The sequence below is a fragment of the Pelophylax lessonae genome (genome assembly GCF_965119305.1).
Source record: "Pelophylax lessonae genome assembly, chromosome: 9".
Lineage (NCBI taxonomy): Eukaryota > Metazoa > Chordata > Amphibia > Anura > Ranidae > Pelophylax > Pelophylax lessonae.
Window position 1 is genome coordinate 129,154,308 of NC_138776.1, and position 27,910 is coordinate 129,182,217.

The window sequence follows — 27,910 nt, forward strand, 5'->3', positions numbered from 1 at the left end:
GGGAAGGGGTGAAAGTGAGCAGTATTGAAGTGAAAAGGTAATAATAATACTGCTTTAAAACCTGGATCGCTGCACGTATGGTAATGTACAGTGTGAGGGTGCACATAATTGTACAGCTTCTAACACACGGGACATGCATGTTCATGAGTACTCCCATCAAACGGATCCTAAATCTGCACATACAGGTGAATGCAAACAGCAGCCCAATCATTTCTATTCATTTCCATGTCAGCAATCAGAACCCAGGGAACACGGACTGTCATCCACACAGCAATCCGACAGCTGATCAGCCACGTGTTCCTCCTGCGGCACACTACAGCACCGCCCCCTACGTCCGGGCCAAAAGCACTTTGCCCTTAGTTAGCGTAACAGCGCGCTTCCTCTCTCTAGCCCAGGGAAAGCCATGAGGCCCGATGTAGCCCGGAAGTCGCGCTCTGTGTGGTGATTGGTCAGATTGTGGAAGGAGGCGGGACAGATTGGGACTCGGCTACAAACACATGGGAGTCAGTGTGCACCAGGTACAGATTTGTGTGGGGGCACACAGGAGATATTGAGGGGCTGCTAGTGACGAGGATTGGCGGAGAGGGAGCTTGGGGGGAGTGTAGGGAGAAGGAAGTGTTTGAATTAGGGTTATCACCTCATCCCTTTTTTCCAGGACCCCTATTAATTACACAGGTTCTGAGGATAATATAATGCCCACAAGGCACCAAGTGAGTTCAATTACCACCTTAATCATCCACAGAACCTGTTTACCTTAATGTGTGTCCTGGTTTAAAGGGACGAGGTGGCAACCCTAGTTTGAACCTGTAGGTGGGGTTTATACTGTAGGAAGAGTGTGCTCTCATTGGCTGAAAGACTGCACGTGGTTGGCTGTAAACTGAGTGTAGAGGTGTGACAAGGGGGCCATTCACACCCCCATATATGGGTTTTCAGGTCATTACAGGCACAGTGCGCCCAGAGGACTGCTAGTTACATGTGCTTTGGCATATAGTTCTTCTAATGGCTTTGCACATGTACATCTGTATGACCAGGGACACACACGTGTCTAAGGCCCCTTTCGCTCTGTTGGTGGACTCAGTTTTTCTCAGTAGGGGATCGATCAGCTGATTTCCCCCCTAAGCAGGCGGATGGCAGCTCCGTCTCCACTCTGTGTGCAGAGACAGAGCTGTCAGATCCCAGCTGTCCTCTATGGGGAAATCGAATGGGAACGGACCGTCTGGCCGTTCTCATCCGATCCGCCAGATGGATGGAAACATAGGATTTCCATTTGACGGACAGGATCGGATGTCAGCAGACATGTCTCCGCTTACATCCGATGCCCCAGAGAAATGCATGGGGCATCCGTTCAGATCCGCCTGAAAAACTGACAGGCGGATGAACGGTCCACAAGTGTGAAAGGGGCCTTGGTTTATTTTCTTGTGTGCCCTAAACGTACATTTCCATCTGTAGACGTGGCTGTGTGTTTGGCCCTATTGATTCCTATATTGCTGTGTTTAGATGAGTACAAAACTATACACTACATGCATGTAAATGTGGCATTATAGAGGCCAGTGGGCATGAGCAGACAGCATTCCTATATAAATAGGAAGCAGAACCCTGGTGGGAAAGGGGCAGTGTATTAAACCAAGAAGCATGGTCCTGGCTAGAGCTGTTTTTTTTTAGACCCGCACCTGCTGAATGTATGACCAGGACCACCCACCATGTATGTTTTCCACTCCCGCCCGCATCCGCAATGTATGTTTTCCACTCCCGCCTGCACACGCAATGTTTGTGTTCCACTCCCGCCCGCACCCGCAATGTTTGCGGTGTGGGCACCACATGTGATTCACAAGAACTGAACTGCAATTTTGTGCAAATTACATGCAATGTCTGTGCGGTATGATTTTAAATCATACATTTTGTATGACTCAAATTGCATCACATCCTTTTTTTTTTTTTCTGCACCTGAATCGTATCACATAGGTGTGCACACCCATGCGGTGCGATTCTGGCAATTGCAATGCATTTTGCAATCTGTTTCGGGGTGTCAATCTAATATTGACACCTGCAGCAGATTGCATGGACGCCGTGTAATTGCTAAGCAGTGCAATGCAGGAAAACACAGCAAATCTTGTGTTTCTAGCACCGGTGAGAACCAGGGCAACAAGTCAGCAGGAAAAACCAGAAAAAATCCCAGCTCAACTCACCAACCAGCCTGCTTACCAACTGAATTAACCTGTCTAACAGTATACATTAAAAACAGGTTTAGTTAGCACACATGCAGTGCCTTGCGAAAGTATTCGGCCCCCTTGAACTTTTCAACCTTTTGCCACATTTCAGGCTTCAAACCTAAAAGATATAAAACTAATTTTTTGTGAAGAATCAACAAGTGGGACACAATCATGAAGTGGAACAAAATTTTTTGGATGTTTCAAACTTTTTTAACAAATAAAAACTGAAAAATTGGGCGTGCAAAATTATTCAGCCCCTTTACTTTCAGTGCAGCAAACTCTCTCCAGAAGTTCAGTGAGGATCTCTGAATGATCCAAGGTTGACCTAAATGACTAATGATGATAAATAGAATCCACCTGTGTGTAATCAAGTCTCCGTATAAATGCACCTGCACTGTGATAGTCTCAGAGGTCCGTTTAAAGCGCAGAGAGCATCATGAAGAACAAGGAACACACCAGGCAGGTCCGAGATTCTTTTGTGAGCATAACCCCAAAAAGTGTATATTATTTAGCCTCTTGCAAAATTTTAGAGTCCACAAACTGTGGTATATATCTGAAAATTGATCAGTTCTGATGTACTGCCAGACTATCTAATTTTTTGAGTCCCAAAAATGTCAGAACAGTATAAATATCCCCCAAATTACCCTTTTGGAAAGTAGACGGTCCAAGGTATTTAGCAAGAGGCATGGCAAGTTTTTTGAAGCTGTAATTTTTTTTGTCATAGTTTTTGGGGAAAATGAAGATATTAAGAAAAACTTTTATATAATTTTTTTTTAAATGATCTAATACTGTCACCAGTGGAGTACAGCGTTATTGTAGAACCGGTGTGGCTGTTTTTAGGGACACTGACTGGTGACAGTACAAAAAATGTAGTAATTTAACTATATATATATATATATATATATATATATATATATATATATATATATATATATATATATATATATATATATATATATATATATATATATATATATATATATATATTTTTTTTTTCATTTACAATTTTGTTTTTTAACCACTTAAGCCCCGGAGGATTTGGCTGCTAAACGACCAGAGGGCATTTTGCGATTCGGCACTGCGTGACTTTAACGGACAATTGCGCGGTCGTGCGACGCTGTACCGAAACGAATTTGGCGTCCTTTTTTTCCCACAAACAGAGCTTTCTTTTGGTGGTATTTGATCACCTGTGCGATTTTTTGATCACGCGCTATAAACAAAAAAAGAGCGTAAATTTTGCAAAAATAGCAATATTTTTCCCTTTTTTTTATATGAAATTCCCCCAAAAAAAAATGTAAAAATCAAAATTTTTTAATATTTTCGGCCAATTTGTTTTATGCTACCTATGTTTGGTAAAAAAAATCGCAAAAAGCGTATTTTGATTGGTTTGCGCAAAAGTTATTGCATTTACTAACAAAGGGAAAGATTTTTGTCATTTTTGTTGTTTTTTTTTTTTAACGCGTAATGGCGGCGATCTGCGATTTTTTTTGCGGTACTGCGACATTGCGGCGGACAGATCGGACCCTTGACTGACATTTTTGACACTTTTGGGGTTACCAGTGACATTTCTACAGTAATCAGTGCTATACATATGCACTGTTACTGTAAAAATGCACTGGTAGTGAAGGGGTTAACTTTATTTGAGAGGGAGGGGCTGTGTGTGTCCCTAGGGGCGTGATTCTAACTGTGATTGGCTGTGGCTTCAACTGTATGCAGAGTGATCAATGGATCTACATAGTAGATCCATGTGATCAGCTCTCATACAGAGAGGAGAATGACAGGCAGCTTGTTTACACAAGCTGCCTGACTATCTCCCTCTCCCCCGCCGATCGCAGAGTGGCCGGCGGCGATCGGGTCCGCCGGTCACGCGCGCGGGGGGGTCCGTGACCACGCGGGAGCGGGAGCGCGCCTCCGGCGGCGCGCGCGCGCTCCCTAAACCCTCACAGGCGAGCGACGTAGACCTACGTCACTTTGCCTGTGAGGGGCTGACCGCCCACGTAGATAGTCGTGCGGCGGTCGGCAAGTGGTTAAACACGCTGTGACCAGAGCAATATATTGTTACCATTGTACTACTCTGGAAAAGTGATTAAGATTTTTTATTTATTTTTGACACAATATTGCTTAAAGCAGTGCATTACAATGCTATAAGCAAGCATTTTACTGAATGAAACTGAATTATTCAGTTTTTGTTAGTAGCTGTGATTGGCCAGAGCTAATCACATGGTACAGATGGGTTGTGATTGGCTTTGTCTGTACCATGTGATCACATTGACCAATCACAGCTAGCAACACAATTGTACGCAATGGATGGCAAGAAACATGTTATCTGCTCTATAATGGTTTTGCACAGAGCAGCCCTGATCTTCCTCTTCTCAAGTTCCCTGTCAGCACTTTTGGCTCCTCCCATCTGCTGAGCGCCCCCATAGCAAGCTGCTTGCTATAGGGGTACTCGTGCATGCTTGCTACCAAGTCTCGCTGTGTACCTTAATAAGACACACAGAGGGGGGCTGCCCCTTCCCCCTCCCTCCCTCTTCACTGAGTGTGATTGAAAGCAGTGAGAGCCAATTGTTTTTGCTGCTTTCTCCTAATTTCTATCTTTAATATCACTTTCAAAGCCCCTAGAGGTCATCGGCTTAGTATTACAATGAATAATGGCCTATAATTATTGCTTTGGCATGTATATAAGTGTGGCATGCACGGATATATGTAACACGCATAGCGCAGTTAGTGCTTTGTGCATTTACGTTTGTATGTGGGGTTGGGAGGCAATTTTTTTTTTTTTTTTTTGGGGGGGGGGGGTATTAATTGCTTTTTTAAATTTTACTTTTACTAAACTTTTTTTCATCACATATAAAAAGGACAAAAAGTCTCATGTGATGGTTTTTTGGTGCCAGCTTCTTTTTCATGAAATACCAGGGGTCTAAACCTGATGAATCTATTGCGGATTGCACTGCATTGGGTGCTTCCCCAGCTTGTATAGACACCCAGAAGTGACATTTTACACTTCCCTTCTGAGTCCATAAGAGAAAGGACAGCCCAGAGAACGGATGCTGGCTGTCTCCCTTCAACCCGGTGGCACCCACCATGCAAGTTAGGGCACGCAGAGCCCAGGAAGTATGGTGGGAGGGGCGGCTGTTTCCAAGGACGTATAAAAGCGATCGTTGGTGAACCTTTGTTAATCCCTGTAGTGATGGGAGGTTCTTGAAAAACATGGCATATCACACAGGTATCAAGGTGCAAGAAAGAAGAAAAGATTTTGAATATTGCTGGCATGGAACTTGGAAAGCTTTACACATGGAAATGGGCTTTATTGGTGTATTGAGTCCACTTGTGAATGACACTGGTATGTTTCTGCAGGGCTAAAGCAAAGCCTCCCATTTGAGCTGAGCTAGAAGGGTTCAGGATCTTCTAGATGCTTGTTTGTAGATAGCCTTGCATGGTTTTCTTAGGTTTTAAAGGACATTACGTAATCTCTTTAGTATGTCATGCTTGAAGCAAAGCATGGCTGCTTTAGGATAGCTGGACAAGTTACTTGTAACAGTCATTCCTTGATGCATTTTCTGATTGTGTCCTATGTGCTACTATTTTTTGTGATAAACCAGAGCTAGATAATGGCACATCTGTGGTGACTGTACATGTGTATATGGCTTCCCCAACTGGCACTTTATCTTCCAACCCTTGACATTTTATTTAAAGTGGTTGTAAACCCTTATATATACCCAGTGAAGTGACTGGCATCGGATGATACACAGAGATTAAACAAATCCTCCTACATATGTTGTACCTGTTTATCTGCAGTCTTTTCTACATCTGTTCAAAGTCCAGAATTAATCAAGCTTGTCTGAGCTGTCAGAAAAAAGGTGGTGGACATAAAAGTTACACTCTGCACAGCTCAGCAAGGAGAGATCTGACAGCTGATTGGAGGAATATGACACACCCCCTTCACACAAGAACAGTACTGAGGCTGTCAATAAGCTGGAGATCTCTCTCGTCACCTTTTTTTCCCCTGGTGTCAGGAAAACTTGTCACTAGTGATTCATGCTGAGAGCAGAGGAATAAAGCAGCAGGCAGAATCGCACTTAGGCTCCATTCACACGTGGGCGTTCCGGAATTGCGTGCAATTCTGTCAGCGATTCCAGAATCGCGGCAAAACATGCAATGCTTTTGCAATGCCATTACTTCTAATAACACCGCAATCCTGGTGCGATTTTGCCACGAGATTATTTGTGCTGCAATCGTGCCAAAAAAGGAGCAGGAGCTTCTATTGGATGACATTGTTGCGTGTTGTGATTTATTGCGGCAAAATCGCACAGCAATTGGGGTGCCATTAGAAGTCAAGCGTTTTGCCATAATTCTGGAATTGCAAACAGAATCACCTGGGTTTCCGGAATGCCCAGGTGTGAATGGAGCCTTAGTGCTCTGGATATAGACAAGTACATGATAAAGGGATATACTTTGTTCATATTTTATATCTGAGGTTTAAAACAACTTTAACGTGTGTACAATCAAAGCATGATTTCCTTCATACTAGGGACAACGGAACAATTCTTAGTTCAATGTAATCAATTTAACGCTTGTCTTGATGGTATTACTATATAAACCGTTCTGTTTTAGGTATACATTAGGCTCTGATACTGTTGATGCTGTGTAGAAAATCAGTTTGTAATTTAAAAAAAACCTGTTCAATGTAGAAATATTTGTTTTGCATATATATTTCTAATTTCAGAATGGCCACCTTTATGGATCTCAATATTATGAACTGCACAGATGTAAAAAAGCTACAAAGTATTATTGAGATGGCAGCACATCGTAAGTATTGCAGTTACATGTGTTTAAAGTGATATTAAAAGCAGATTAAAAAATAAATAACAAATGTGTTATACTTGCCTGCTCTGTGCAGTGTTTATGCACAGAGCAGTCCCGGTCCTCCTTTTCTTGGGTCCCCCGCCGGCGCTCCTGCAGTTTGCTATGGGGGGAACCCGAACAGGCTTGCTCCTTAGCCACTGCTCTGTGTCCATTCACACACGGAGCATAGCCCACCCCGCCCCTGCTCTCTCCTCATTGGCTCCTGCTGCTGCCTTAGCCAATGAGGACGAAGAGTGCCACTGCTCTTGTGCACACCGCTGGATCAAGAGGGGGCTCAGGTAAGTATTAGGTGGGGCTGCTGCACACAGGAGGTTATTAACCTTCATGCATAGAATGCATGAAGCTAAAAAATGTTGATCCTTTACTGCTACTTTAATTTGGACATACGTTACAATCTTTGAAAGATGGCTATACACGGTACAATGGGCTTTAGATCTGCAGACAGCTATGTAGTGCAAAGACCTGGCTGATTGAATACATATCGAATAGATCACTTAGGTAGGCCTTCAAGTTTTGTAGTTTTTGGTAAATCTAAAGTGATTTTTAGAATCAAATAACGTATAACAATGTGATAAATTAACCCCTGCGCTACCTGATCACATCTGTTATTGAACACTACAAAATGGGGTGAAACTCCAAAAATGTGTATGATTGTTTAAAAATTCTATACATATGTAAGTGTGAACGAGAAAACTTATAACGTATATAATAATTAAGCTTGCTGCATGCACACAATTGTATTCCTACAATGCGTCTAAATAATAAATCAAAATAAGTGCTGCACTGCCACCGAAAAATACCATTTAACATATAAACCATATAAACATCACTCATTTGAAACAACCATATGAAATAACAAGTGTATACAATCATGTTTTGTATGACTATATATCATGCCGATATTCCAAATATGCCAATATATTATGCAGAAGAAATGGATAATCTATAAATAAAATAAAGATAAAAGTTTTTGTGTAAAGTGTCAGTTCTTCTTAGGATAGTGTGAAATCCATATTCTAAAATAAAGTGCGTCCAGTGCTTTTGTGACCACTTCCCGTCGCCACTGTGCTCCCAGTGCTCTCATGATATGTTACAACGTATGTGTGATCATATCCAGCCTGTAATCCCCTGATGGTATCCAGTGCTGAGCGTCCTGCAGTATGGCCTCCTTCTCACCAGGGTGCTGATGCGCTTCCTGGAGGACAAGTGTGTTGGTCCCTTTTCAAGAGTGCTGTACCCTCGGTAACAATTATTCCTGTACCGTGTGAAAATGAAGAGGACACTCCCAATAGTGTAAAATCATCAATAACCAATGTATTGATATAAAAATATGATCACAATAAAGTAAAAATTCACCGGCATTCATTAAAACTATTACTTTACTTGGTATGACATAATTTCTGGTCCGTGATCCCTCCTCCGCCCTACAAGTTACCTCAGGCACCACGTGACTTCATCAGGGGAAGCACTGGATACCATTAGGAGATTACACGCTGGATATGATCACACATGCGTTGTAACCTACCAATAAAGTGGGAGCACAGTGGTGACGGGAAGTGGTCACGAAAGCACTGGGCGCACTTTATTTTCTAACATGGATGTCACACTGTTCTAAGAACTGTCGCTTTACACACAATCTTTTATTTTTATTCCATTTATTTGTTATCCATTTCTTCTGCATAGCAACACATTTGGAATATCAGCACAATATATAGCACAGGATTGTATACCCTGTTTTATATGGTTGTTTCATGTGAGTGATGTTTATATGATTTATGGTATTTTTAGGTGGTATCGCAGCACTTATTTTAAATTATTAACCTGTATGGTAAGCTTCAGACTAAACTTTCCTTGGTGTTTTCTTATTGTTGTATGTTTTGCTGTGCAACTGTACAGACCCTTCTGGAAATATGTGCAGTCTCCAGTGATTGCTTTTTTATGGCTCCACTTTTATATTTTAGATCTGCATTGATCTCTAAAATGAGAACAGGGCTTAGAGATAGTAAAAACAAAACGATGGAATAATTTTACATAAAATGGCAGGTTTGATTGCACTGTGAAAAAGCCATGCATAAAGTAATGGATTGGTGAATGTTAAAATACATTATCTGCTCTAAAATTTCCAGTCAAATTAAGTCATTTTCTGTTTCGACCTTTTTCTTTCATTTCTTTTAAACTTTTCACATCTTCACATCTTGTTAATACAGTGTACTTTCCACTGCTCACTAATTTACTACTTAGTATGTGCTCTCCACTGCCTGCTGTCTCAGCTATTTCTCCCTGTCATCTGATTAATTTTTTTGCCCTCCTTGAACTACGTGCTCTGCCTCCAGCCCCCTAGTTTCTCATCACTAGCTTTTCTCTTCAGAATGGGGAGTTTAAAAAATGCTCTAATGTTTACTGTTCTTCTGTTTGTGAATGAACAAGAGCTCAGTACTGAGCATTTCTGTGTTCATTGTTCTTGAGTGTTGGGGAGAAGAAGATTGAGTACTCTGTGTCTCCATTCTTCAGGGGTTTGTTTAAAGGCCTTCGTAGTATACTGCCAGGGAATGGTCTTTTTAAGAAAGGCCAATTACAGCGCTTGCTATCTCACTACTGACTATAGTCCTAAGATTTACCAATAAAATAGCTGATGTTTATAAAGTGCTTATTATGCCTCCATAACTACCACTTAAGCGATAAAACCATATTGAAAAGCGTGAAATTGAATGTGATAAATAATATAAAACATTAAAGTGACAATGATTAATATTCCAATAAAATTAGATAACTGTGACTGAATTAAATAAATATATGATCAACGATAAGAGATATATATAAAAAATATGATAAGAGATATATAAAAAAAAAAAGTCCAATAATCGTGACTGGTGCTCAAATGGTTAGTGTCCTCAGTGAATATTTATCCATAAAAAGTGCAAGTGCTCTGGCTTGATCGTTCAAAAAGTGCTTGTTCCAAAATTGAATAGGGTGGGTCACTTACCAGAGGGCGTGGGTCTTGTGTGTCATATGACACTAAGACCTTTCAGGCTTTAATGGCCCCCTGGGCCAAGTGGCTTTTCCCTTGTAAATAGTCCTCTGGGCTGGTAATGGCTCCTCTGGACTCCGGGATAAGATATTCAGGTATAGTAGACAGGAGAGAAGAAATGCTCCAAATAGCGTAATAACGTTTTAAAATTATTTATTTCCCATCCATCGGGTTCAATTCCAATTTAAAATACACATACACGCTATCCCTGGTGGTCAGCGGTGCGGGCTGCACGTCCTTCTCACGGATTCGCGGCTAGCTTCCGGCTTGCGTTCCAGCTAGGTGAGCGTGATGACGTAATGCGGTCCAAACTGACGTGTTTCGTCACTTCCGGTGACGTCTTCAGAGTTTCCTTCGTAGTATACTGTCCTGACGAGAGAACAGAGGGATATCATCTCTCACCGCCCACCCTGCATCCCCACAGCTCTGCCCTCACTGTGCAGTCATGGGCAGCAGAGAGATTACATCATCTCTCACTGCCTGCCCTCACTCTGGGACCCAGCCAATGCAAGCGCTAAAAACAGATACAAAGATATAATCAGCGCAAACAATCACTAATACAATCAAATTGCAACCTGAAGACAAAAAGGTACATCACTTAACCCAGTCTTCAAACATAAACAAACAGTGCAGCGCAATATACTAAATAGAGACCCCTGACAACGTCATATATTGTGACAAAACGCATAGGGAGGTGCCAATGGCGCGTGGGGCACATGCAGACGGGGACGTGGCGGCCATCTTGTCGGGTTGAAACAATATTCATGGATACATTGTGATCGTTTTGGATCTGTGTGAGATGCTGCAAAGCTTTTTACTTGTGTAAGTTACTACTACTATATATTATTATAATAATATATATACCCTGAAACTGCCATTAGAGGGCGTAGTGGCCATGGGTGTTTTTGTATATACCTTTATTTTACCACTAGAGGTCACTTTTAGCTATAAGGTCCATGGTTTCCATGGTAGCCCACATTGTATATCAGGGAGAGGGTGACTGCTCAACCCCACTGAAGAAGTTCTGTAGGACGTAACGCGTACGGGAGGAGGAGACACATTTGATGGCCTCACCCACTGCTGTCCCGTCCTGCCGACACGAGATTGGCGTCCTGTTTCTTGGATATATGCTGACATTCAGGAAGATCCTTTTGTGTGTTTACACCTTATTAAATGTGCATGATTTTAAGTAACAGAGAGCACTTAGATCTGTTATTTTTTATGTGTTCATTGAGGTTCATTGGAGTGAGATGAGCTTGAATTTTTTCTGTGGGTGAAGGGAATAACCACCTGATCTTTCTGTTTCCTTCACTAACTGCGTCGGTTTGCAGAAGTGGTTGTACCGGGATGATGCCTGCAGCTGCAGGCATCAACCCAGTACTGTTTTTTAAAGTCGGCGGTCGGCTTTCAGAAGATAACAGCCGGCGGCTGTTATCCCAGTGAGCGAGAGGGGGCTTTGCCCTGGTCTCCCATCCCACAGGGAGACCTGAGCAACCAGCCGACACGTCTGCCGGCTGGTTGGAGTCCCGAATGAAGCCGAAATAGATCATGTAACTTGGAAGCAACGTCATGCGTCACTTCAGGTTTTTTTTTTTTTTTTAATCCAAAAAAGGGTTTTATTGAGAAAACAAAAGAAAAAGATAGGAACATACACGATAAAGACAGTCATGAACATATACAAAATGTTTGCACCTATCGCAGGGGTCATACATCATAACCTAAGGAAATTTACATAGCAATACAGAGATGCCAAAAACTACACTGGTGGTAGGATATATATGAAACCAGAACACCTTCTAGCTAATATTAACATAAACGCTGCGAAGTACCAAAATTAACAGGGTTCGGTATGCATTATTCGAATACCTCTCTATACCAGCAGTACAATCCCCCCAATAAATTAACATAGGGAGGAAATGACCCCCTACTTGAGCACCAGGGCTCTAAACCATCACATCCATATAAAAGTCAAATAGAAATAAAGGAGAGAAGGCCAAGCCTCATCCACAGCAGAGGAGGCAATAGATGGAAGCTGCCTATCCCAAGAAAGGGAAAAAAAATGGAAGGAAGGATAGAGGGGGGGGAGACAAGAATAATAGAAGCAGAAAAGAAGATAAAGGGAAAAAGGAACAAAGAAAAAAGAGAAAAGTCAGGTGAGAAGAATCCCAGAAAACGCTGCGCTGGGGCTAAACCAGGGCAATCTAACCAGTCCTGCCAAATTGTGTGAAACTTTTTGACTGCATTCCTGTGGCGGTATGCCAGTTGTTGTCACTTCAGGTTTACACGGCTGCCAATTGCATCGATTTAAAAAAACTGTCCGTATTCAAAAATGCAGATTTTTTCAGTTTTTAATACTTTTAAGAGCAGTGGAGGGATCTCAGATCCTTCCATAGAGAGTACCTGTCACTGCCTATTACTGTCACAAGGGATGTTTACATTCCTTGAGACAGCAATAAAATTGATCAGATTTATTTATTTATTTTTTAAAAACCGAGTTAAAAATAAAATAAATGGGAAAGAAAACATTTTTTTAAAGCCAACCCCCCAACTGGTGGCAGGATAGTGACCATCCGCATCTGGTGGCAAGTGACCATGCTTATCTGGTGGCAGGCGACGTGGCAAGTGACAATCTGCATCTGGGTCAACAGCGCCGTGTTAGTTTATTGACTACTACCTTTGTGGCTGTCGGCACTTGTAGTTCATTGATTCACAGGGATTGAGCCCGCACAAGTGCCCCCATAGCAAACAGCTTGCTATGAGGGCACTCGATGGGGGTGAGAGCCAGGAGTTTCGGCAGGGGTCCCCAGAAGAGGAGAATCAGGGCTGCTCTGTGCAAAACCATTTGGGATTTTTTTTTAAAATTACAATTTGAACCTTTAGAGTTGCTTTAAAGGGGCATTATACTTGTAGATTAACTAAGGACAGGTCAGCAGTAGCAGGCCCCATCATTTTCCCATGGCAGTTGAACTGCATTAACGCATAAAACAACAAATAAAAATATATTTTATACTGTATTGAGCTAACTTCAGCAGCAAACTAATTAGTTTTATGCTGTTGCAAATTAGAATAAAATCACTTTATTGCTTAAGGGTTATGCTTTTAATTCTTGAATCATTAAAACCATTTTATATAGCTCAGACATAGAAGACCTGAAATCAATGTGCAGCAGCCAGATAGTGTTTATTTTTCATTTAGTAACTTGCATCATTTATAGGTTTATTTGGGCCATTAGTGCCTGTGATTAGTTAAATGTAGTCAACACTATGTTCCTAACCTGTACGGAAGATGGGTAGTGGGAAAACCAATTGCATCCTCATCCCCAAATATATACAAAACATTTAAAATATGGGACTTTTAAGGTGCCAACACTTTAATCTAATGATTCTATAAAATCACATAGCTTTTCCTTATGCAATAATTGTTTAAAAACTTAAAGAAGTACAGAGGTCAATCAGGACCAGTTACACCATATATCCCAATGGTCAATTCCATACAATACTTTTATATATAAAAAAAAAGTCTTTTTTTTTTTTTTTTTTCAGTTTTTTTGCACTGTTACTAACCTATTCATATTTAGTATTTTTACAACCCCAATTCCGATTTTTTTTTTTTTTTTTTGGAATTGGGGTTGTAGTTAGAGTAGTGTTAGAAGTAATTTTTGCACGTGGTGATATATTGTAGACGGAGTGGTAGATGTAATAGTCTTTGTCCAATCTGATGTCTCCAAACTTTTTGTGGTTTGTACCCTACAGACTTCCTTGCTGTCTTCTAAAACCTATTGAAGTTGCTGCTTTGTGTTGTTCGTTTAAACAGCAGGAAGCTTTTGAAGTTATTGTTTTGTAATTTAATGTTATTTACCGCATTTCCAAACAAATTAATGTTTTATATTTCCCCTATCTAGTCGGCTACTCTACTGTTGCTGTCAATCATGTAGCTGCATTTGAAAAGAAGAAGACGGTAAGTTTTATATCAATGTATTTCTATATGCATATACTTAAAGCTAAACAACCAAGCAACCCCCCCCCCCCCCCCCCCAGCCAATTCTAGGGGTTAAATACTTGCTAAGCCTAGAGGAGGAGGAATACATTATATTCACCTTAGTCCCTCTGCAGCCAGCGATCTCCTCCTCTCTTCCTGTTATAGGTGGGCCCTCATCTTCTCCGTGCGCAATGCAGGACTGCTGGTCTTTTATTGTGCATAATGACGTCACCCTGTGACTGGTGGAGCAGTGAAGAAAAGCATCTTCGGGGGGCCACTTATATGGCATAAAAGCCTGTCAGAATGAGAAATAAGGTAAGTAAAGAGAATGCAGTGCAGGGAGGCCCTACTGCAAGGATAATTTACTTTTGCTGCCCAGAGTGGGGCTTTAAATTCTAGATACAAGTGACTGTTAAAGTAGCTGTAAAGCCAATCACCAACATCTCATATATCCTTAAACATGCAATTTCGCAAGTAATGTTCAATCTTTTTAACTCTACAGCTTTGTTTAAAATAATATCTGGTAATCCTGCCATTATTGTCCTTGCTCTTATTATGGTGTGACAAAGCCCTGTCCCTGTCTAACTACCCTTTTTTTGCGCTGTTACCCAGTCATATGCTCTTCTAGCAGGGACTATATAGGTATCAGAGCTAACATTTAATGCAGAGGCATGTTCCACTATTGTCAACATTAGAAGGACCAACCTGAGCAGAGTCATGGAACCGCCACTGGAGTAAGTGCAAGTAGATAGAAAGTGGTTGCAGATGAGCAGCATTGAGATATAGAAAAGTATAAAAAGAATAGTATTTTCCAAAAGAAAAGAAACATGGCAATTGTTTATCGAACAACAGGGTGCATTTTATGCATGATCTGTGGTTTGTGTAGCCCAGTGAAGTAGAACGGAAGGTAAATAGTGATATCTGCTCAACATTTTAAATTGGCCATTTGGTGTCATCTAGTTAGAGTTAAGCTTTACTTTAAAGGTATTCTACACTTTTTCAAATGTTTGTAGGTATTAATGTTTTGTATTCCCTGTGTTATTTGCCTTACCTTGTAATGATGGGCTTACATTGTGTTGCTACAGTTTGTGGTGTCATGGTTGATAAATCCCCTATATCCATGTATTCATTCACCTAGCTTGTTCCTATTCACCAACGGGACAAGACAACTTTTCTGTTCCAGATCACACGTGGTCTAATACTTGCGTTGCCATTTAGGCTTTGTCACATCACAAATTTGGAAATGCTACTGTATTAAACAAAACATTTTGTAGCTTCATCAGTGAAGTCTTTGAAGTTGATTTACTAAAGACAAATAGACTGTGCACCTTGCATAATGCAGTTGTTTTTGCAAGTGCAATTGCTCTAGAACTTAGTAAATGAGATGGTGGTTAACTTTGCAAAGAATACGCAATCCCATGCAAGGAAAATAAAATAAAAAACAGCATTTTTGCTTGCACATGATTGGATGATGGAAGTTAGCAGAGCTTCTGCTCATTTACTAAGCTCTGGAGCAACTGCACTTGTAGAATGCAACTGCACTTTACAAAGTGCACAGTCTATTTGGTCGTCCGCGACATAGCCCCATCAGAGGGGGGGCTTGGCCTGCGAGTTAAATGCCTTGCTAGGTCGCATACGACCAGGTCTCGGCCCGAGTTGCAGCGTTCCTGCTGGCCGCAAGCCCCCCCTTCCCCATTTTAATGGAGAGGAGGTTCTGTCTGGAGCGGTGCCCGTCTGGTTCCTGGTATGGTAAGTGACTGCCCCCCCTCCCCCTGGAGGGTTTTGGAGCGGACATTAGCCCCTCCATGGGACGGTCGGATCCCTGGGTTCCCCTCCTTCCGTTAGGCACCCCCTCATCAGTCTGGTGGGCCATATCGCCCCCCCCACTCCTTTACTGACGCTGGGACTGTGGGGTGGCCTGGTCCACGGCCTGGGGTGGGGGCAGGGTGCTGTGTTGGCAATTGGGGGGGGGGGGTGCGCTGCCGACCACTGGGCAGTCGGCTGTGGGGGGGGGGGCTGTACCTTGTGGGGGCTCCTGCCAGGGGCCCCCTCTTCCCGCCTGTCCCATTTTCTGAGGCCTAGGGTTCCCCCTTGGGAGCCTGGTGGTGCCGTTATGGGCCACTATCTTGTAGGCTGTGTGCTCTGCGGCCATGATTGTGTAGTCCGGCGGCCATTTTTCGGTGGTTTACCATTGAAAATAGTGACGGCCATGTCAGTGGAGCCCTCTGGGTGGCGATTTCGGCGATGGGAGCACCTCCTCATCCCCTGGTGCTGACTCCATGATCTTTTCATTTCCTGATCATCGTTAGTGCAGTGCAGATTCTCCTGGTGGCTGCGGTGCCTGGTTTCTGTGGTGTGCTAAGTCTGGTGGGGTCCTCTCCCTCTCTACTGAGGATCGATTGGTGCTCTGTGGCTGGCAACCGGGTGGGCTGCCAGAGCGGTGGGGGTTGTCCATTAGCAGTGTTTTACACTTTTTTGTGGGGTACCCCTAGTGACTCATGGAGTCTTTTAGAGCACATCTCCCCACCCGATCCCCTCTTTGAGGCTGCAGGGCCCTCTGGGTCCCATTCATCCATCGATGCATTGACAGCGGTCCTGAAATCCTTGGTGTCCCGGGTGGAGGTGGCTTTTGGGCGACAGGGTGGCAAAAAGTGCCCCCTGCCTTCCACTGCCTGATCTGTCTCATTAGATCCTGAATCTGATTTGGCCAGCACGGACGTGGGTCACCCTTTGGCATTCACAAGCCATCCAGAGTGGAAAAGGTGTTCCCTTTCCCCTCCTATTTTGACAGAATTGTCACTAAATAGTGGGTACGAACAAAGCGTCCCCTTGGGGTCCCAAAGCAATTTTGCTAGGCGATACCCCTATGAGGAGTCCCTTCTTAAGAAGTGGACTGTTCCACCGGTGGTGGACCCTCCAGTTTCCAGTTTGAACAAGGCAACCATTATTCCGGTTCAGGAGTCCCGGGTCTTTAAGGACCCAGCTGACGTGGAGGCGGTGGCCCGCAATATGTATATCCTGGCTGGTTCTGCACTGAGGCCGATATTCACCATTGCCCAGGTGTCGCAGAATCTGACCGGATGGGCTAGGCTTTTTTGCCATGACCTGGAGGGGGAGTAGCTCCCCCCTGCTTTTGCTGAGCTGGCGGACCAGCTGGTCCAGGGGCTGCAGTTTGTCTGTGTTGTCTCTTTGGATGTGGCTTCCCTAGTGGCTCGGCTCTCTGTTTCGGCAGTGGTCCTCTTGGTGTGTCTTTTGGCTCAAATGCTTGTCTGCGGACCAGACTTCTAAAAAGGCCTTGACTGATCTTCCCTTTCAAGGAGATCGCCTGTTTGGTGCTACCTTGGATGACATCATTAAAGGTCTCACAGGGGGGGGGAAGAGTACTTTTCTTCCGCAGGTTACTAAGGGCAAGGACCCTCGTCGTAGAGGTGGGCCCTCCTTCTAGGCTCATAAGAAGTTTTCTCTTTTGTTCATCAACTGACACAGCGCTCCATAAATCATAACTACTGGGTCATATATATTGCCTCCTCCAGGAGTAGGACTAGGCAGAACAAAAAACACCTGGCTACGCCTATGGGTTGTCCTCAGCTTGGTATATAACCCCCCTCTCTGCTCTGGGTCATCAGTTTTAACCACTTAAGCCCCGGAAGATTTTACCCCCTTCCTGACCAGGGGGTATTTTGCGATTCGGCACTGCGTGACTTTAACGGACAATTGCGCGGTCGTGCGACGCTGTACCTAAACGAATTTGACATCCTTTTTTTCCCACAAACAGAGCTTTCTTTTGGTGGTATTTGATCACCTGTGCGATTTTTTGATCACGCGCTATAAACAAAAAAAGAGCGTCAATTTTGCAAAAATAACAATATTTTTCACATTTTTTTATATGAAATTCCCCCCAAAAAAAAGTAAAAATCAAAATTTTTTAAAATTTTCGGCCAATTTGTTTTATGCTACATATGTTTGGTAAAAAAAATCGCAAAAAGCGTATTTTGATTGGTTTGCGCAAAAGTTATCGCGTTTACTAACAAAGGGAAAGATTTTTGTCATTTTTGTTGTTTTTTTTTTTAACGCGTAATGGCGGTGATCTGCGATTTTTTTTTTTTTGCGGTACTGCGACATTGGAGCGGACAGATCGGACCCTTGACTGACATTTGTGACACTTTTGGGGTTACCAGTGACATTTCTACAGTAATCAGTGCTATACATATGCACTGTTACTGTAAAAATAAACTGGTTGTGAAGGGGTTAACTTTATTTGGAAGGGAGGGGCTGTGTGTATCCCTAGGGGCGTGCTTTCTACTGTGATTGGCTGTGGCTTGAGCTGTAAGGACACTGATCAACGGATCTACATACTAGATCCGTTTTATCAGTGTCTTTACAGCGAGGAGAATGACAGGCAGCTTGTTTACACAAGCTGCCTGACATTCTCCCTCTCCCCCGCCGATCGCCGAGTGACCGGCGGACATCGGGTCCGCTGGTCACACACGCGGGGGGGTCCGTGACCACGCGGGAGTGGGAGCGCGCCTCCGGGGGCGCGCGCTCGCTCCCTAGACCCTCACAAGCTAGTGACGTAGCCCTACGTCACTTTGCCTGTGAGGGGCTGACTGCCGACGTAGATCGGCGTTAGGCAGTCGGCAAGTGGTTAATCTGTCTAGTCATGAGTAAGGACCTAGGCTCCCGGCTGGGATCTCTGGTCCTAGTAATTTTTTTTTTTTTTTCCTTACATCTTTTTGTTTTTTTTTTCTCCTGGGAGATCTACAATCAACTGCCGGGCTGGGCGACTGGCTGGGTAATCTAGATCTAGTGGGCCCCCCCCCCCCAGCCCAGCCAGCGCGCGTGTGCAGACTGCAGCTACACGTTAGGTCGTCTGCAACTTAGTCTCGTGGACAGAGGCTGGCCCGCAAGTTAAATGTCTGCAGTCGCAGCTGTACCTTGGCCGGCCGCTCCCCTACTTTGGTGGCGAGGATTCTGTCTGGAGCATTACCCGCACCATGGAAGGGTAAGTTCAGTCCTCCTCTCCTCTTTTTTGGCGTTTTTTTTTTTTTTGGGGTGGACATGGGTAACCTTCAAGGACGGTCAGACCTGCCTGCAGGTTCCTTCCTCCCATCCTTTAAAATCCCTCAGTGAGCTGGGCTTCCCCCCACTCCCTTTCCCCCCTGTCTGGACCTGGAGTCTGGTGGGGGTTCCAGGCCCCCTGAGGTCTCCCCCGCTATCCCCACTCTGTAAGGGTCCTGAGATGGTGTGTCCTGCCCTGGTAGTCTGGAGGGTTACTAGTGTAGGAGACCCCTAGGCGCATGCCCTACTGTTTGCAGTGTGGGTATAGTGCTGGGGGGTCCCAATGCATAGATCGGTGCAGAGTGCACAGCGGAGTCTCCTCGAACGTGTGTCCTATCTTCAGGAAGGGGTCCCTTTGCAGGGGGCACAGGGAAGATCCTAGCAGCATGCTGTAGCTGATGGAGGCCATTTTTCCTTAGTCGGGCTGGTTTCCAGCTGGCGGCCATGTTTCGGCCAGCCACTTTCCCTTAGTCTGGGAGATGCTGGAGACGACTGAAGCCTCGTGGGGATGCCGAAGCTCCTCCTTTCCTCCTCAGTTTCCTATTCCTCTGCCTGAAACATATAAACAGTAATGGCATCCATGGTGATGTTGGGTCCGAATTTTCGGTGGTCCCCTGATCGGTAGGGTGAGTCCTTGGGGGTCCCTGTTATCTCTTTCTCTGCTGATAGGTACCCTGAGCCTTGGGGGGATCCTTTTAGTGGTGCCAAAAGATTGTTTTTGTACTGCAAGGTCTTCCTTTCCTTATGGATTCTCAGGGTCACATCTCCCCCAGTGACCCCCTCATGGAGGTGGCAGGTCCCTCGGAACCCCAGCTTCCCATGGCTGCACTGATGGTGGTCCTGCAGTCCTTAGTGTCCCGGGTGGAAGTGGTAAGTGGGCAAAGGCCTAGGAGCAAGCGTTCCCCCCCCCCCCCCGCCTTTCCCTGCTCAGTCTGTCTCATCTGATTCTGAGCCTGATGCCGCCATGGACACGGCCTGTCCAGGGAGGGCTTAATATCACACCCCAAGATCCATCCGATAGTGAGGATGATTACGCTATGATGACAGCAGCAAATTAAAAAGCGCTGGTAGACGCGCTTATCACTGCAGTGAGTGAGACTTTAAAAATTGAGAATGTGGCAGATGTAGCCAGGTGTCTGTCCCCAAACGTTTTGCTGTACGTTACTCAAGTGGATTAGTCCACCAGTGGTGGACCCTCCTATTTTCAGGTTGAACAAAGCTACCATGATCCCAGTAGAGGAATTCCCGTCCTTTAAGGACCCGGCTGACAGGAAAGTGGAGGCTGTGGCACGCAGCATATTTTACTATGGCTGGTTCAACATTGCAGCCAGTCTTTGCCTCAGCCCTGGTGTCTCAGACCCTAACTGAATGGGCCAAACTTTTGCGCCAGGGCCTGGGGGTTGAGCAGGTCCCTGCTGTTTATGATGATTTAGCGGGCCAGTTCGTCCATGGGCTGCAGTTTATTTGTGATGCAGCTTTGGCTACAACTTCTGTGCTGTCCAAACTTTGTTTCAGTAGTGGTGGTTAGGTGCGTGCTACAGCTTAAGAATTGGTCCGCGGACGCAAGCCTCTCTCATTGAAATCTCTCATTGATCTGCCCTTTTAAGGCGATCGCCTGTTTGGGGCTACCCTGGATGACATCATTAAGGGTATCTCGGGGGGGAGCCTTAGTCTAGAAAAAGTGAAGGAGCCTCGTCGCAGACGGGGGCACTCCTTCTCAGCACATAGAAAATTAATTTGTGCTTCTGGCATGGAGAATAAGGAAAATAGATCTTTCACATCTTTCCCAGGAGGTTCCAAGCATCCTTGGTCTGGTAAGCCTAGAGCTATTTTCTCCGGACCTGCAGACAAGACCTCTTCAGCATGAAGGTCTGCCCTCACCCAGTATTGCAGTGAGGGGACATCTTCGCTGGTTTCCGGCCATGTGGACCTCCTTCATGAACGTCAAGGGGATCCACAAAATTATTATTTTGGGGGTACCCAGAAAAGGGGACAAAGCTTGTCCTTTTTCAGGTTTTTTAGGTCCTGAGTCTCTGAGTCTCCTTGTGTGGATTCCTTGTGGTGATGTCCAAACTACCTAAGGTCCCCCCTTATCCTTGTCCAGGGAATGGATTTACCTGGGTTGGATTCTAATTCTGACCAGGGTGGTCCTTCCTCTGGACAAACTTCAGGAACCACAGGCCGTGATTCACCTGCTGCTGTCACACAGATAGTTCTCTCTTCCATTTTGCATACAGGTTCTGAGTCTGGTGGTATCAACCTTTTAAGACAGTTCTGTTTGCACAGGCCTACATGCAGCTCCTTTAGCAGGTTCGGCTCCACAGGAGGATACCGAGGTCCGTGGCGAGATCACGAGTTCCTCTGGCAGACACTGCAGGCGTCCAAGGGCCACGGTAAGACCAGTACCATCCTTGGCTAAGGCTTCTTCCACAATTTCTGCAAGGAATCAAGGTCAAGGATCTTCCAATCATTCTGGTGGCCATAAACGTCCCTTGGGGGCTTCCTCTCAAAGAAGACCAGTTGTCCTAAGGGCTGATCTTCTATTCTGCTTTACAGTCACTGGTTTTAATGCCTTAGCTAAAGGCTAATGGCTTAGTTAGATAGAGGTCTGTCTGGATCAGTGATCCCTACTTTGGTGAAGGCGAGGAAGTCATCTTCCAGCAAGATATACCATCGTATGTGGAAAACGTACATTTCTTGGTGTGAGTTGATTGGCACTCATCCTTGGTCCTTTTCTGTGGCTCGGATCTTAACCTTTCTTCAACAGGACATTGATCAGAAGTTGGCCTTGAGTACCATCAAGGGCCAGGTGTCTGTCTTGGCAATCTTCTTTCAGCGACCCCTAGCCATGCACTCTTTAGTTCGTATATGTAAAGGGAGGTACAGCGCCACTAGATAAATAAACTAACTAAAAACTTGCAGAGGTAAATAGAGTCCATAAAGTCCACATAGAAGAATTGGTTCGGATGCAGAAAATATAGCCGTAAATCCAACATCAATCTTGTAAGTAAGCTTCTGGCAATAATCACACAAGGCAATAAAGGATGTACCCTTACCGGAAAGTTGGACCCCCTGTTAAGGAAGGTCAAAACAAACGTGCAATGTCAATCACCAGGAACAAACGATGCACCCAATTCTCCTCCAATCGTCCACGGAATATCCGGGCAGGGCCATGGATTCAGTAAACCTCATAATCCCCAGGAGTACACCAGGGATAACCTCCAAGAATACAAATGGGGGCGCACATAGTGAAGTATGTACAGAATTTTATTCACAAATAAAAGTAAAGCACTCACATGTAACTGCTTGTTTTGACCTTCCTTAACAGGGGGTCCAACTTTCCGGTAAGGGTACATCCTTTATTGCCTTGTGTGATTATTGCCAGAAGCTTAGTTTACAAGATTGATGTTGGATTTACGTCTATATTTTCTGCATCCGAACCAATTCTTCTATGTGGACTTTATGGACTCTATTTACCTCTGCAAGTTTTTAGTTAGTTTATTTATCTAGTGGCGCTGTACCTCCCTTTACATATATACGAACTAAAGAGTGCATATTTATGGTTTGATATACTATTGTACGAGCAGCCTTTTTAGTGTACTCTTTTGTGCGCAGCTTTCTTCCAACTATTGTATTCACTCTTTAGTTCGTACCTCCATTCAGTGTGTTCAACATGTGGCTCCACCTGTACGGTCTCTTTTGCCACCATGGGATTTACATTTAGTACTTTTGGTTCTCCAGAAACCTCCATTTGAGAATATTCGGGAGATTCCCTTGCCTATGTTATCTCAGAAGATAACATTCTTGGTTGCCATTACCTCAGCCCACAGGGTATCGGTATTGGTGGCATTATCCTGTCGCAGTCCCTATTTAGTGGTCCATATGGATAAAGTGGTTCTTCATCCCCTGTCCATCATTCCTGCCCAAAGTTGTTCCGACTTCAAAACATTTTCAGGTGTTTTCACTCAATTTGGTTTACAGTCCCCAAGAAGGAAGGCAAGGTGCATCTAATTCTGGACCTCAAGGCGCTGAACTGCTTTGTGCGGGTGCAGAAGTTCAGAATGGAATTTGTTTGCACGGTGGTGTCTTCCCAGCATCAGGGGGATTTTTCTTGCCTCCATCGACACCCTTACCTTCACATTCCAATATGTGTTGGTCTCCAGCACTTTCTCTGCTTTGCCATGGGAGAGGAGCATTATCAGTTTGTGGCATTACCCTTTGGTCTCGCTTCTGCTCCTCGGGTCTTCACAAACGTGTTGGCTCCGGTGCTAGCATTGTTACGCCAATGGGAGATCGCGGTACTGGGCTACTTGGACGACCTTCTTCTGCAAGCGGAGTCTCCTACTGCTTTGGTCGAAAACCTGGAACTCTCCATACGAGCTTGAGGGTGTTTGGCTGGATTCTGAATTTTCAGAAGTCTGCTCTGGTCCTGTCCACAAAGCTGGACTATCTGGGTCTGACTCTGGACTCGGCCTTAGCCAGAGTGCTCCTTCCACGGCGGTGGCTTATGTCAATCACAAGAGGGGCACAAGAAGTGTCCTGGCGGCTCTGGAGAAAGCTGGCATTCTAATGTGGGCAGAACAGTTTGTTCCAGCCCTCTCCGCCATACACATTCCCGGGGTGGAAAACTGGCTGGTGGATTACCAAGGGGAGTGGTTCCCTTCATCCAGAGGTGTTTAATCAGTTGTGTCTCCAGTGGGGCATCCCGACTCAGCAGTAAGGTGCAGAGGTTTGTGGCTCGGGCACGGGATCCTTTGGCGGATGCCACGGATGCGCTGCTGGCCCCGTGGGATCAGTATTGTCTGATTTACGCCTTCCCACCTCTCAAGCTTTTGGCAAGACTTCTATGCAGGATTGAGGCAGAAGGAATTCCGATTATCTTAGTGGTCCCTGGACTACACTCGCCGGGCTTGGTACGCTAATCTGATGCGGCTGGTCACCAACGTTCCTCGGAAGCTTCCTATCAGGGACCAATCTTCAATCCTGCTTCACGGTCGCTGGCTTTGACGGCTTGGCTGTTGAATGCCAGGTGCTGATGGATAGAGGTTTGTCTGAGTTGATGATGCCAACGCTGTTAAAAGCTAGGAAATCTACTTCTAGGTAGATCTACCATCATATGTGGAAGACGTACATTGCATTGTGTGAATTTCTTGGGGTTTATCCTCGCTCTTTTTTTCGGTGGCTCGGATCTTGACATTCCTTCAACTGGGTGTTGAGCAGAAACTTGCCTTGATCACCATCAAGGGTCAGGTGTTGGCATCCGCGGTCTTCTTTCAACGGCCCTTGGCCATATACTCCTTGATGCGTACTTTTCTTCAGGGAGTTAGGCACTTGACCCCCTCCAGTGCGGTCTCTGATGCCGCCTTGGGGCCTCAATTTGGTGCTCTTAGTGCTCCAGAAGCATCCTTTTGAGCATCTTTGGGATATTCCCCTGCTTATGCTGTCCCAGAAGCTGGCCTTTTTGGTGGCTTTCAGCTCTGCATGCAGGGTGTCAGAATTAGCGGCATTACCCTGTCGTTCACCTTACTTGGTGGTTCCCAGTGATAAGGTGATTCTTCTCCCTGTCTGTCATTCCTTCCTCAGGTTGTCTCTGATTTTCATTTTGAATTAAGACATTGTATTGCCTTCCCTGTGTCCCAGTCCAAAACATCCAAAGGAAATAGCTTTTCATGCCTTGGATGATGTCCGGGCAATTAGGGTGTGCCTGGCAGCTACAGAGTCTTTTAGGAAATCCAAATCCCTATTTGTGCATACGGATGGGCCTCTGAAAGGGTTGTCCACTTCCTCTGCGACCATTTCTAGATGGATCAGACAGACGGTGATTCGGGCCTTTTCCATCAAGGATCAGGTTCTTCCTTTCCCTGTCAAGGCGCACTTTACTCGGCCGCTCAGGGCCTCCTGGGCCTTCCGTCAGTCGTCAGTGACGCAGGTTTGCAAGGCGGACACCTGGTCGATGATGCACACTTTCACAAAGTTCAATGAAGTGGATGTGTTGGCATCTGCGGGTGCTTCCTTTGGCTGCAAGGATTTGCAGGCTGCTGTTAAGAGGACCTGGCCCTCTTTGAGGGTGTATTGTTTCTCAGGTGAGCTCCAGTTGTTTTGGTTGAGCTCCTGTTTACCTGGTTGGCTATAGTTCGCCTTGGGAATTTTATTTTTCGCTGTTCCCACTCCTCATGTTTAACACTGCTTTGGGATGTCCCAATGGTTATGAAGATTAGGAGCTGTGTACGTTGATGAATGAAGGAGAAAATGGGGTTTTTGACTTACCATAAAATCCATTTCTCTGATGGACACAGCACCCACCCCTCTGTGGAGTTGTAATTTTTCTGACACTGCTTGTAACAAAACTGAGTACTTATAGCAGAGAGAGGGAGTATACCCCCTGGGACTACCCATAGGTGTGGCTAGACTTTTTTTCTGCCTTGTGTCCTACTCCTGTAGTATAACCCAATGTTTAAGAAGATCAGGAGCTGTGTCCGTCCATGAACATCAGAGAAATGGATTTTACGGTAAGTCAAAAATCCCATTTTCTTTGCTAGAAAATTGCTCCGAAACTCCAAACATATATATATATATATATATATATATTTTTAGCATAGACCCTAGGGATAAAAATGGCAGTCATTGCAATTTTTTGTCTCACTGTATTTGCGCAGCAATTTTTCATATGCGATTTATTTATTTTGTTTTTGTTTTTTTTGAACAGTAAAGTTAGCCCAATTTTTTTCTATAATGTGAGAGCTGATGTTACACCAAGTAAATTGATACCCAACGTGTCACGCTTAAGAATTGCGTACACTCGTGGAATGGCGGAGGTCTTGTGCTAGAATTATTGCTCTCGCACTAATGTTTGCGCTGATTCCACCTCACGTGTGGTTTGAATGTTGTTTACATATGTGGACGTGATATATGTATACGTTCACTTCTGCATGTGAGCTTGAGGGGACAGGGGCGCTTTAATTTTTTTTTTTTTTTTACACTTTCCACACTTTCCCTATTAAATTATTATTTTTTTTGTATCCCTTTTTATTCCTATTACAAGGAATGTAAACATCAATTGTTATAGGAATAGGGCATAACCGGTCCTCTTTATGGAGAGATCTGGGGTCTATAAGACCCTACACCTCTCCTCTAGGCTGGAGAGCCTGAGATTAAAAAAAAAAAAAAAATCTCAGGCTTTCCATCCAAACACATCGCAGTGTTTACAACTGCTGGGGCGGCGTGTGACATCATAACATTGTGCCCGGCCTCCGAGAGTCATAGTGATGACTGAGGATTATCTAATCCTCAGTCAGCTATGGCAAACTTCTTCCGCTGGTGGATTCCTTCTCTAGCTCACCGAGACATCATTTAGATAAAGAATGCCTTGAGTTTGAGAACCAGTATGCCCTGGATTAGCGTCATTAGTTGCCATAATGCGGGTGGACTGGCCTCCAGCATTATAAGAAGCAAAGATGCTCTAGGGCAGTGGTTCTCAACTCCAGTCCTCAGGACCCACTAACAGGCCAGATTTAAATTATTACCTTGGGGAGATGCAGATTAGAGTACTGCAATCACTGAGCAGCAAATTATACCACCTGTGATGTATTTCAGTTATCTTGCAAACCTGGCCTGTTAGTGGGTCCTTAGGACCGGGTTTGAGAACCACTCCTCTAGGGCCATGACATACATTCTACGTAGTGGTGTTCGCAGCCAGCCCATCCACACCATGGCAGCGCATGACCCTGATCCAGGGCAGGTGGTGTAAAAGCCTGCCCCCAATATTCCTCAGCTCATCCAGACTTGCTCCTACCCCACCCTCTGCTGCGCTGCTGGAGTCTAAAGGTAGGGCCCTGATATGAAAAAGGGACTGTGTGATTTGGGGACACTGTAAAAGGGGATCTGTGTGTTTGTGAGGGGCTATGTAATTGGGGGGGGGGCTCAGATTTGATGAGAGGTCTCTAGGAATGGGAGATTCTGTCATTGGGGTTCTCTGATGTGATGGGGGCTCTCATCTATTGGGGGGGGCTCTGATGTATAGGGAGGTCTCTGATTTTAATTTCATAAAGGTGGTTGTGTGCATTGTCCAAGGTTCAAGTTTTCTATTGATAAATTGACTGATTTAATTTTTTTTTACATTTTAGACTGGGGTGCCTCAAGATTTGGCATATTTTTAAGGGTGCAGCAACTGAAAAAATTTAGGAAACTGCCCCGATCCCACTTGGTGTATCTGAACTCAAAAACAAAAATGTTCTGTATGTTGCACCTTACCTGTTCTTAATGTTGTGTCTGCATTTCTGATTTATTTTGTAAGCTTATTTTTTCTCTGACGAGCCTGCCAGTAACACACTTCTAGACTAGGTTGACAAAGCTCATTGTGCTGTGGAAAAGCAGCTTTAAAATGTGAATAACGTTTATATAGTCGGGCTTAGTATATTGCCCTTTTTAAAAATCGCTGTATTTAATCAACCAAAAGATCTTATTATTGTTTTTGGCTTTGAATGACCGATTGTATTTATTTTTTTTTCCTTAGGAAATTGGGAAACCCATATGTCCTGCAGATTTATTCCCATCACCTCCTACTGTTCAGGTAATGAAATGGTGGTGTAAAATTAAAATAATGATTACTATAGAATCTAATGAAGTGCATAACTACAAAAGACATTTAAACTATAAAAAAAGTATTCAGTACATATTAAAGCAGAACTCCAACTAAGATACAAATGGAAATAAAATTGGCCTTTAAAAGAGAAAGTAAAAAAGCACTTTTTGCTGCAGTAAATCGCCTTAT

The 27,910-nt window shown here is 44.4% G+C and overlaps 1 protein-coding gene across 1 annotated transcript in view; it reads left to right on the forward strand.

The window, feature by feature from the left end:
* Positions 1-378: 378 nt before the first annotated feature.
* Positions 379-27,910, forward strand: part of RPP30 (ribonuclease P/MRP subunit p30) — a 74,011-nt gene continuing 46,479 nt past the window's right edge. The window contains exons 1-4 of the mRNA XM_082269312.1: positions 379-518; positions 6,937-7,019; positions 14,006-14,061; positions 27,653-27,709. Coding sequence (XP_082125438.1) covers positions 6,938-7,019; positions 14,006-14,061; positions 27,653-27,709 — 195 coding nt within the window. The 5' untranslated portion in view covers positions 379-518; position 6,937. The remainder of the gene's footprint in view (positions 519-6,936; positions 7,020-14,005; positions 14,062-27,652; positions 27,710-27,910) is intronic.